General features: G+C 46.2%; 1 protein-coding gene across 1 annotated transcript in view; it reads right to left on the bottom strand.

The window, feature by feature from the left end:
- The window catches only part of EVC2 (Ellis van Creveld syndrome 2), a 72,774-nt gene that overhangs the window by 4,557 nt on the left and 55,910 nt on the right, over positions 1 to 12,307 (bottom strand). The window contains exons 14-18 of the mRNA XM_015425777.1: positions 9,742 to 9,946; positions 9,018 to 9,137; positions 5,690 to 5,917; positions 2,935 to 3,152; positions 2,141 to 2,228 (exon numbers count right to left, since the gene is read on the bottom strand). Of these exons, the coding sequence (XP_015281263.1) occupies positions 2,141 to 2,228; positions 2,935 to 3,152; positions 5,690 to 5,917; positions 9,018 to 9,137; positions 9,742 to 9,946 (859 nt within the window). The remainder of the gene's footprint in view (positions 1 to 2,140; positions 2,229 to 2,934; positions 3,153 to 5,689; positions 5,918 to 9,017; positions 9,138 to 9,741; positions 9,947 to 12,307) is intronic.

The following is a 12,307-nucleotide window of genomic DNA, read 5'->3' as shown; positions in this document are numbered from 1 at the left end:
GGATTCACACAATACCCTGGTTAGCCATATACCGTTGGCTTTCAGACCCAGGATTGCTGCCATCTAATGTGTAGTAAAGCTATTCAATTCCCTGAACAGCGTCTGCATGCATGCATCATGGAGCTATTTTGAAAACAACCCTCTAGTCTGAGTCTGAGAAGAACAAGCCAAAACTGTCAGCTAAAGACGGCTCCTTTGGGAGAAGGGGTCGACGCTCCAGGAAGGACCTCGGCTGAATGCAGCACTAAAGAGTCGGTCTTCTGCAGTGGTGGAAGATGGGGCGGCCGCAGTGAAGAGCTGCAACCTTGTGGTCGTAGGGAAGAGCCGTTTTGGCGAGAGCCACACCGGGAAGGCAGAGGAGCTGGGGGAAATGCCTTTTTTATACGTATATCCTGGCTGCATGTATTGTTTATTATATTGGATTTTCCTTTGTTGCTGTGTTATAACAGTCTTATGTTTTGATGGTATTTTATTACACTTTTAATATATTTTAACTGGTGTATAAGTCTGAAAACTGCCCTGAGCTTTCTGCGAAGGAAGGATAAAATGTTTTAAAAGATTCCCCCCCCCCCGCCCCCGGCTATCTCATATGTTTATAAATCCCTTCATTTTAATTCTTTTGTTATGGTGCCATTTTAATAAAACATTGTTTTTAATAAAATAACCAGAACTATGTATACTTGGAAAAAAATCAAACTGTTTGTAAAAATTACATGGGTGTTCTTGCATTGCCCATTTGACTCCCAATTATTTGTATGGCGACTAGGGACAGACTGGCCAGTGCAGTACTGTTGGCTGAGTTCTGAACTAGGATCCAGTCAGAATCCCCCCACCCACCCTCTGCCACACAAGTTTGCTGGGTGACTCTAGGGCTAGTCACATGCCCCCAGCCCATCCTACCTCATGGGGCTGTTGTGAGGATACAGTGGAGGGCAGAAGAACTTTGTAACCTGCTTTGGGTCTGCATTGGGGGGAAAGGTGAGGGGTAGGTACTGTTGAACAGAAGCAACTAGCCAGTCCCAGGTGAGTCACACCAGAAGAAGAAGAAGAAGAAGAGAAGGAGGAGGAGGAGATGATTGGATTTATACACCCTGTCCTTCACTCCGAGCGGCTTACAAACTCCTTTCCCTTCCCCTCCCCACAACAGACACCCTGTGAGGTAGGTGGGGCTGAGAGGGCTCTTTCAAGAACAGTTCTTTCAAGGACAGCTCTGACAGAATTTATGACTGACCCAAGGTCACACCAGCAGCTGCATGTGGAGGAGTGGGGAATCAGACCCGGTTCTCCCAGATTACAGTCCCTGCACTTAACCACGACACCAAACAAGTCATGTGGTATCTAGTTGCTTGGTGGCTGCTGCCAGGCCCGGCCCCAAGGAGTCCTCCCGTAAAGGTCAAAACATCCCTGGAAAAGGTCCTGCCCTCCCCATCCCTTCTATTTACAGAAACCAAGGTTTTAAGGCTGGCAATACTGTTGCAGTTACTCATCAACGGCCACAGAGAGCATTCATTTCTTAAAGCTAGAGGCTCTGCTTCTATTATTTTGGGGGGTGTTTAACCCCTACTGTTTTTCTTTGATTTTCAGATTTTTCTGCAAACCTGAGGCTTTTCTCGGGTTGGTAGAAAGATCTGTCTGGTTTGTCCATGGACTGTCTCCAGATTTAAGTATCCACAGACGGGGCCACATTGAGAATTGGATCTACTGATATAGGGCAGGGGTCCTCAACCTTTTTGAGCCTGTGGATACCTTTGGAATTCTGACACGGGGTGGTGGGCACAACTACACAATGGCCTGCACAAGAAGGGGGCGACAGCCACAACATGTCAAGGAGCGAGGTCATGTATAATTCTAACAACAACTCTTCAACATTTCAGGCAGAATCATTGTTTTAACTGGAAGCCTTTTTAAATGGACATGTTTAAAAATATTTCTTGCATACACCTTCAGTCACACAGTGATGTGGTGGCAGCTGCTGCCAAAAGATGTGGGATTTTTTAAAAAAAAAATCTGCACAGCCAATGGCCAATCAGAAGCTTGCTGGGCCAAAGCTCCATCTGGCCCTGCCCGCTTCTTGAAAACACCTGATGGGTGTCAGGAAATAATCCTCCTTAAATTAAAAAAAAAAATGGCATGTCCTTACCTTGGCATAAAGTGCCAGAAGGGTATCCATTTCTATGTTCTCCAGAAAATTTTCAAGAACCACTAGATTATGCTGAGCTTCTCTTGATCTAAAATTTAAAAAAGGCAACAATATTATTTTGAGAATCAAAATATATCCTTCAGCACTCATGGGAGGCCCACAAGATTTGCCCCTGTGATTTCTAGAGCCCAAACTGCAACCCTGGAGGCTTTCAACAAACGCTGCCCACGGAATTAATGCTTTTCCACTTCCAACTTTACAGCTGCAGTGATGGTGTGAGAAGATCTCCCATTACGTTCCTTTGCTCGGTTTCTGAAGGTGTGGCGCATAAGTTTCTCCTCCCCTTACTCAAGGGGTGGGATCACTGGCCACAGTAGCTCGGGTAGCAGTGGAAGGATACTGACATTATTCTGAGGCCCAGTAGGCAATAGATAGTTCATTGCTGATGTTTCGATACTTCCTCTGGCCAGCTACTCAGTTCACTGACTAATCCAAGTAACCCAGCTAATCAGCTTCCTGGTCTTGGGGTCCTTCTTTACACTCACTTTACATTTCAACTCCCCTTTGCCTTATTTAAGTAGTGTAATTTCTAAGTCTTCTGTCCAACTCCTTCCCAGCCTTGGATTATCTACTGATGTGGTCACCTACTTAGCCAAAAGTTGTGGATATGCTACCAAGTCCAATTCCGCTGTTGATGGCAAATAATAAACAAACCATCCCCATGCCTGAAGAGTGGCCATAAAGGCTGTACCAATGAAACCGGCAGTGAGAGAGAAAGCCAGGGGGGGCCTTGCCTTTGTCTGTGCAGGCACACTAGTTGCTTCCGCTTCATCAGTGCTTGCTGCAGGAGTGCAGATGCTGGGCCGCCGGAATGCAATTCCTCAGGGCTGCTTGCCGCAGCCGCTTGCTCTGGACTCTGCCTCCTCCTGTTCATCAGGAGAGAAAGCTGTCGCTGAGCCAACTCTTGATGCAACAGCTCATCCTCCATCTTTTTTTCCACCTCTTCGATTTCCTTTATTTTCAAAGCAAACAACATCATGAGCACTACCTCAGCGACACAAACTAAGAGAAAATTGTGAAACAAACTAAGGGACAATTGTGAATGGTGTGTGAGTGTATATGAATATTGCTGTAGATCACTGAAATGATTGCATCTTTAATTTTGTTGTACTATGTACAATGACAATAAAATATAATATAATATAATATTTTGGGGGGGTGGTAGAATGAATCACCCTCCACAATGACAAATCTAACTGACTGCAAGACAATATTAGTGATATTAAATAGGGAAACAGTTATTTTTCAAAGGAAAATGGTGCAAAGCTGCAGCTGATTGATGCTGCAACCAACAACAAACCTACACAGAAAATGTAAGAGGAGTCTTTCAGGAAAGTTTTTTTTGCTACCCTCTCTCCAAACCTCCTTTCTGTGTTGAAAACGTTTGCTAGAAAATTACTCTGCTCAGCCTACATTCCCTAATCCCATGCTCCTGGCATGCTGTTTGTGCATTAATTGCAATTGTTTCATAGCAACAGCAGAAGGGAAAAAACAGTGACATCACTGATGTTGCTATGTAACTTCTGGGTACAACCCAGAAGTAACTCAGGGAAGCTCTAGGAATTGCTCAAAACTGCATGGTAAAACCACAGTTTCCAGTGATCCCTAGAGCTACCCTTCGTTACTTCTGAGTTGTACCTAGAAGTGGTGTAGGGACATCAGTAATGTCACCCCCTCCCCCATGTCCTGCTGGTTGCCAGGCACCTTTTTGGCTTGTTGCCCATGCAGGCAAGAAAAGGGAAAGGACTATTGAGCCCCCTGGGAAGCTGCCCTACATGGCCCCTCGGCTGCGTCCTGTCGGTGGGCACGTCCTGTGGTCCACACCTGTGGCGGGACTATCACAAAGAAAGGTTCTGCTTTACAGGGATTTGCACACCTTGTTGCCAAAATCTTACCGTTTAAATATAGTGGGGGAAAATTGACCAGCTGAAACCACATCACTGTTTTGCAAATTGCATTTTAACAGAGATTTTTAAAGCTTTTGAAGTTGTCTCCATTTTGCAGAGTGGCACTTGGGGGCCTGCCAGAAGCAAAACGGAAGCATTCCGTGTTCTTGCAAAAGGCTGCCTGAAATACGCTCCAGTGGTGCAAAGCTTTTACTTTTGAGTCCTCGTTCCTAAGAAGTGCACCCTCCAGTCCACACCAGGACTTGTAGAGCTGTGTGAAGCAGAAAGGGGTGCGCGTGCCGTGTGGGAACAATGGCTACTTGAGAGAAATGCATCAAAGCTGCCCTTTCTACATATTGTTGGAATATACCAATACACTCAGAGGTCCTAGAAGAGATGCATTCATGAAGAACTCTCTGCAAAAATGTGTGTGAAATAAATTCACAAGCAGCCATATAACCTCTTACATAAAACTAACCCTTTGGGGGAGAGGAATGTACTCTACACAGCTCTGCTTTTTGACAGATCAATTTTTACTGAACCCTGACCTCACTGGTTGTTTGGAGTGCTGTGTTCAGTTTTGGACCCCACAATTTAAGAAGGATATAGACAAGCTGGAATGCGTCCAGAGGAGGGCAACGAAGAGGGTGAGGGGTCTGGAGACCAAGTCCTATGAGGAAAGGCTGAAGGAGCTGGGTCTGTTTAGCCTGGAGAGGAGACGACTGAGAAGTGATATGATAACCATCTTCAAGTACTTGAAGGACTGTCATATAGAGAGGATGATGCAGAGTTGTTTTCTGTTGCCCCAGAAGGTCGGACCAGAACCAACGGGTTGAGATTAAATCAAAAGATTGTTCGGCTAAACATTAGGAAGAACTTTCTGACAGTGTAGTTCCTCAGTGGAACAGGCTTCCTCGGGGGCAGTGTTCCCTCTAAGCTGAGTTAGTGTGAGTTGGCTCACAGTTTTTTAGCCTCCAGTTCACACATTTTTGTCTTCGCTCAGGAAGGACGGCTCCAGAGACAACTAATTTATGCAGTAGTCAAATTGCTCACTTCAATGCCAGTAGCTCACAAAGTAGAATTTTTGCTCACAAGACTCCACAGCTTAGAGGGAGCATTGCTCGGGAGGGGGTGGGCTCTCCTTTTTCGGAGCATTCCACTAACTGTGGTTAATTGTGGTACATCTAAACAGGATCTGACTCAAAGATCTGAAGTTCGTTTATCGACCAGTTAATCTTAATTACACCTTCATGTGACAAACGAACACAGACATTCCAGCCTCATCCTGGCTTTCTCCCCAGCACTGCCATCACAAACTCCCCCCAGACTACAGAGACGCCTCACTAGAGAGGCTCATAATCAAAGCCACTCTTGCCTTTCAGTGTCTCTCATTAGCAGCCTCTCCAGCTTATGAAGCCAGCATTCACTGAGGCAAGGCAAAATCGGAGTGATCGTCTGCTACCTAATCCCGGTTTCACAAACCAACCATAGTTAAAAATAAACCATGGTTTCATGTTATGTCTGAACCAAGTCAATGTCAATACAGTTACTTCAGTTTGCCCTCAGTGAAAGCTTCACTCAAGTTACTATTTTTGTTACTTACACGGTTGCTCTGTTCTACGATCTCAGCCCAATCGGAGTTGGTCATGGTCTTCGATGTGCTCATCTCTTCCAGAAGCAAAGAGCATAATTGTACGACAGCTGTGTAAAACTCCAACATATCTGGTATTTTTGCAGTCTTCTGGAACTGCAGAGAAGTAATGCGCTCCCCAATTTTATTCTCCAGAGCCTGCAGCTGACGTGATCTTTCCAGCTGTAGTTCCCTGACAATCTGGAAGAAAACACCCAGATCTCTGGTTATAGCAAGGCTGACAAAATCCTGTCAGATTCAGGTGGGTAGATGGTTTGAAGCAACAGAACAAAGTCTGAGTCCAGTGGCACCTTGAAGACCAGCAAAGTTTAATTCTGGCGTACACATGAAAGCTTATACTCAGACTTCAACTTTGTTGACCTGAAAGGTCAAAAACCCCTGTCAAGTATGTCTAGAAACTGAAAATACTCGTGTATCTGCTACAGAACTTCAGGCCTTGGCCCAGGTAACCCAAATGTTTATACATGTTCCTAGGTTTCCCCCCTACATAGTCTGGCTGGGAGACAGAAGGGGCCTGCAGAGGCTGCCCCTTCCTCCAATGAAGGGAGAAAACTGTACTTAATTCTGATAGTATAAACATAACTTCCGTTATGCTCTTCCTGACTCTCTCCCATGATAAGACTTTTGCTGTCAAGAGGCATTTCATCACTCGCATTTGATTATCTAGGGCCCCGGTCACACGGGAGGACTTGCCCCACAAGAGGGACGAATCAGGGGCGCATCAAGTGGGCGCAATCATACTGCCACATCTGGGAAGCGTCACGCACCCGTCCCCAATCCGGCCCTTTGGCCCGAAAACGCGCATTCAAAAGGTACTAGCAACAGAGCACTACCTTCCGGATGATGCGCAGCAACTCCAGGCGTCTGGGTGGGGAAGCGCTGGTAGCCCGTCGCAGCCAGCGCCGTTCCCCATCCCACGCATGCGCACAACCGCGCTACTGCCGGTTTGCTGCACAACGTGTGATCGGCTGCCGGAGCACGGAGCCGCGGGGGCACGTCAGATCGCGCTCCCGCAGTTCTTTTTGCTCCGACTCTAATTTGCCTCCCTTCAGCAGTGGATCATCCCACTCGTGTGACCGGGACCTAGGAGACAGGACTGCATTTGGACTGTGATGCTGTGACAAAACAGCTTATTCGAGATGATACATGAGCGTTTCTCAAATATCAGGCGATACAAGAAGCCCTTGAAGAAAGAGAAAGAAAACTCATTAGAAGAGTCAACAGATGCCTAGAATTTCAAAAGACACCCATTCACACAACCTCTGTTATGCAGTAGGCGAGACGAGAGGAGTTTACTCATCTTTTCAAGCTGAAATATGAAAGGGCTTGACAATTAGAAGGAAAGGTCCTCACTGCCATTAGCACTATTACAACGAATGGCTTATGAACAATGAAGTTGCAGGTCCTCCTGGATGGTCAAGAGAGGTGGGGGGGGGTTTCCACGGGTCAAATGGTGCCCCCCCCTTGAGTGACAAAGAAAGATTCCCTTTTCAGTGTTGCACAGGAGGTGGGGGACTGGACCTGGGGGACATTTGACTACCTTCCGCCTGTTAACCCCCACCCCCGCAGCTGGCGGAAGGGTTGTGCTGGCATGCCACCCTCTTTGTGTGGCATTGTGCCCACACAGCCCTCCGGCCTCACCAGTTTAGGAACTGATGCCAGTCCCCACTTTTTCCCCATAGAGGTCAGCCCTTTCCATCTCCTGAGGGACCTGGGGCTTCTGGGGTGTTCGCAAAGAGAAAACAACCCAAAACATTGTGCTCAGCTGGGGCAGTACAATCATCACTATGCTACAGAAATGTCAAGTCAAAGGCTGTATCTGTTTTATAGCGCAAGGGGCTCCGAGATTTTAATTCCTTCTTACTTTGCCATTTCCAAACACACCCTCCCTTCAGTGCATCTGCCGCTCAGTATCATGACACCCAAATCTTTCCAAACATCTTTCCCTCTGAACTGGTGCAGTAGTTGCCACATCTGGCTGCCCATCTGAAAAGGTGCGTGATATTCTGGGTTCTGATTTACGAAGCTGGTATCCCCTGATAAGCTCCCCCGTTTCCACTGGCCTCACTCACAGGAGGACAGCCTTCCTGCAAACCCAATGGGAGCCCTGCCCTTGTGCTCTCCTTAATGCCTGCCTGGCATCCCCCTCTCCTTGGGGATAATGGGGGGGGGGGTTGGGTCTGCAGCTCTCCATGTTGCTCAGTTGGAAGCAGGGGCATTAATGATGGAAGGAGAGCCATTTGCAGCACACCTCTGGTTTTACTTTTAGGGGGAGGATAAAAACACAAAGCCTTGGGACAGTGATGGCAAAAGGAAAGTAATTTGAAAGGGAAAAGACAAGTGAGAACCCATTTGTTTCTAAACCATAAATGTCTGCATGCAAACTGGCAACAAGCAGGGTGGTACTTTTCAGCATTAACCATGTTCTTCTCTTACTATTCAACAGCTAAACTCCTTTTTGATACGATTAGTCCGGTTACCAAAAGCTAAAACAGTAAAAAAAAGACAATACGCCAGTAGTTTCAATACTGTTGAAAGAAAGAAAGAAAGACTGAGCATGTGCTGATCCCATTGTCTGTTCCGAAGTGTGCTTCTTCTGTGTTAACATCCAGGACACACAAAACCCCACACAAGCACGGGGAGAACAACAGGAGCGGAGAGATTGCTGCAGATCCTCGGGCTACTCCTGTAGAAGCAAGCTCCACTGTGGCTGGCTGCAAGACCCATGCCCACGGCCAGCCTGATCTCCTCAGGTCCCAGAAGCTAAGCGGGGCCAGCCCTGGTTGGTACTTGGACCACCAAGGAAGTCAACGGTTGCTACTGCAGAGGTGGGCCATGGACAACCACATCTGCTCCTCTCTCACCTTGAAAACCTGACAAGGCCGCCATAAGTCGGCTGCAACTTGAGAGCCCTTTCCACACCCACACCCCTCTCTGCTCTGCAGACAGACCTCTGCTGGTTCACAGCCAGACATCCTCCGCACCACGCAGACTTTTATGGATGAATCTTCTGTTCGATCGGACTCTCCTCAGGACATCCACTGTTTCAGGTGTGCATCCTTCGCCCTGCCCGTGCCTACATACTTCTCGGATCCAAAGTCCCTGCACAGCCCCTGCTCCCAGGGTGGCTGTCTTGACGAAGTATCCCACTGCGGGGAGGAACACGGAGGACTGGGTGCCCCGCCTTCTGCTCAGGTCTACCTCCCTTTGCTTTGCCCGCAACTTACTGTAAAAATGATGCTCTCTTGTCCCAGTGAGCACAGCCCTCGATTGCCATTACCTTGTTCTCATATTGCTCCGTAACAGATTCTTCATAGATGTGAATCTTTTTCTCTAAAGATTTCTTTAGAACATCTATCTTATTTTTGTTCCTTGTTTTTCTTCTGACTTCAGGCTCTTGCTGAAAGAAAAGGGGGGGGGGGGAGGATACATACACTGACGTACATTCTCAACAGCCAAAGCAGATTTACAGCTATTATTACTTTAACACACATTGCCTCCATATCAAATAGAAATATATTCAGAGACAAATACCTCACCTGCGCTCAAAATGGAATGTCCTTGAAGGACAGGTAATTTTAAAAATCCTTTTCACTAGATACAACTACAAAATTATGCTGGGATAGTTCCATCCAGATGGCATAAAAGAAAGAGGGTTTTTTTCCCCAAACCCAAAGTTTGGACACGGAATTTAGATATTTAGTTATGTATGAGAAATTTGAATAGAAGGTATCAATATAATACTCTCTCCTTTCTTTCTTTTCTTTTTGAAAACCACTAAAACATTAAAGGGGGAAAAATAAAAAGAGGACTCCGACCAGTAAGGCAGAAAGGTGAGATCAGGTGCAGAGCAGTGACTACATCCTGAATGCTTCAGTTCCGGTACTGGAGATATTCAGGCCATCCTGGCTTCTGAAGGATAGGAAAAGGGTAAAAAGACGGAAGAGGCCTGGAGCCCACGGCTGGCCGCCAAAGGGGCGCTCCGAGTCTGTGATGAGGCTTACCTGCTCGCTCAGCGCTTGCATCTTCTGAGCCACCTTCTGCAGGGCCACTTCTCTCCCCTCGGACTGGTAAATCTGAAGCAACACCCTGGCCCGGATCTTTGGTAAAGCCAGACTGCGATCCATCTGGGAAAAGCAGCCATGGAACTCTTGCTTTATTTTCAGTAATTCTTCTTCAGAGAGAGAGAGAGAGGAACCTAGCAGTTTCCTGTCAAGAGAACATCACACAAACAAACGCATTCCTCAAAGTGCCCTTAAATGTCCTGAACTTCCATCCTTACAAAGAACTGGAGAGGACCTGAACGTTTGGAAAATGTTTTGTGACAATCTGATCAGTTTTAATGAGAAGGTAACACACTGCTGTTTGGGGAGGATTATTCTAACAGACCCACAAGGTTCCTGAAACTCTTGATTTCACAATGAATGTAATTCTTCCACCAGAAAAATCTGCAGAAATGTGCCTTTTCATTACGAATCTCTGTGGCCACTCGCCAAGCCCAAATGGTTCACGCTGGACTCAACAGGACATCACTGAGAAGCGCGCTTCAGATTTTTTAAACATTTCTCTTTGTTAGATAGATTCCAATCACTTCTCCCACTCAAACAACACGAGGCTCATTCAATCAAGACATGGCTACATTTCCCAGCTTGCAGTTAGGAGATTCAAACATGCCACCAGTAAAGGTGGCAGACGATGAGGCCCGTGTCCCTCAGCGGCTCTTTCCTCTGCAAGGCCAACGGTTTCTGCTTACTGCTGTGCCCAAAGGATGGGGCTCTGAGGGTACAAAGGGTCATGGGGTGGGTCCTGCCCCATCCAACCACTCCCTAAACAAAGCTGATTTATTACATTCTTTATTCTCCATCTTCCCTTTTGCCTCAAACGTGAAGCCTTCCTCCAGTCTAAGCAGCCTGCCTCCAACTTAAGTGGAAGAGCAACTTAAGTTGGAGGAAGACTCCTTAGAGGATGGCCGGATCCACCCCCCCACCCCCCCAGGTATTGCCTTCACATTCCTTCCTTCCCCTCCTTCTCAGCTCTTGACAGTGAAGGGGACAGAGTGGGACAGACTGGGCCGAGCCTAGTCCTAGCTCACAGTTGTGTGGAATATGATTGTGCAAGATAGCCAGGCGTGGGTGATCAACACAATCTTCTGCAGTCGGGTAAGAATCCGCACTTCCCATGCAAGTGCCTTTTTAAAAAATACGCGTATAAAGGACTGGATAAGACCCATACGTGTAGACAGTACCCATTTTTAGCTATTTTAATTTTGGGATTTTGAATTGTACAGTTTTCTGTTGTTAACCACCCTGAGCTCTGTGAATCCAAAGAAGGGCGGTATATCAATTTGAATGATAAATAAATAAATAAAATCCCATTGACTCAAAATCTGGAGGCCCTTCTTTGGAACAGGACCAATGGAAACTACGGGCTACTTCACACATTACATAGTCCACCAGATCAACATGTGGCCATTCAAGTATTCGACCCGTCCCCCAAAATCTCCAGGTAGTTCCCAACCCGGAGCTGGCGCCCCTCGGCTGTTTGGGTCCCCACCTCAGTTGATAGAAAAGGCCAGTCACAATGGGAAAAAATTGGTTTTCTAACAAAAAGCAACAGAGCAACACACTACATACAGATTTCAAGCATGCAAAACAATCCATAATCAGTAGCCTGTGGCTCTTTAGATTATTTAGACAAGTTATTATTCTGGGATAAAATCCCCCGCCCCAGCTCCTGGACTATCATAAGAACATAAGAGACGCCAATGTTGGATCAGGCCAAAGGCCCATCCCGTCCAACACTCTGTGTCACACAGTGGCCAGAAATACCCGGTGCCATCAGGAGGTCCACCAGTGGGGCCAGGACACTAGGAGCCCTCCCACAGTTGACCTCCCCCATGTTTTTGCATTCTCTCTCTCCTCTTCACCTCCTCCCACTATGAAAAATTTAAAAAGAATCGCCTCCCTTGGCGACAGTATTATGCCATGCATGTGGGTGATTGCATCATCCCAGGGTCCTCCTATATATTGATGTAATGTTAGCAGTATACAACTTATTACTACCTTTGATGGAAGAGACACACATCCAGGCACATTGGATATTTGTTACCAGTTCGGCAGGCTAATTTAAATAATCTATGGCTAAAAATTATTTGTGTAATAACACTATTTATAAATTCTAACAATTATGTAATTTCCATTTATTCATCATTTTGGCGTAGAAGAATTTGGAGAGTGTGTGCAGTTACCATGAGAGATTATCCATGGCCTACTGTGTAAAATTTTAGCAACTGCACATCACATGAGGTAATAACAGCAAAAGTTTTCTGGTATTTTAAAATTTATTATGGAATTATTATGTGTACTTGATGTGTAATAATTCGGCTTTTTTCTCTCCCTTTTGACAACTCCAGAAAGCAACATCTGGTTCTAAAGAAAATCTTTTTTCATATATTTATTTCTGGATGTGTGTTTTTTTACAATAGTGATATTGACCACTGAGGGGCCGAAACACATATGGTCTACTGGTTATAAGATATACCCATCAATTGTATATGTGAAACTAACAGTT

The sequence above is a fragment of the Gekko japonicus genome, unplaced genomic scaffold (genome assembly GCF_001447785.1).
Source record: "Gekko japonicus isolate JY-2015 unplaced genomic scaffold, Gekko_japonicus_V1.1 scaffold1905, whole genome shotgun sequence".
Taxonomy (NCBI): Eukaryota; Metazoa; Chordata; class Lepidosauria; order Squamata; family Gekkonidae; genus Gekko; species Gekko japonicus.
Note: the sequence above shows the minus strand (reverse complement) of the source record. Positions and strands in the feature narration are given on the sequence as shown.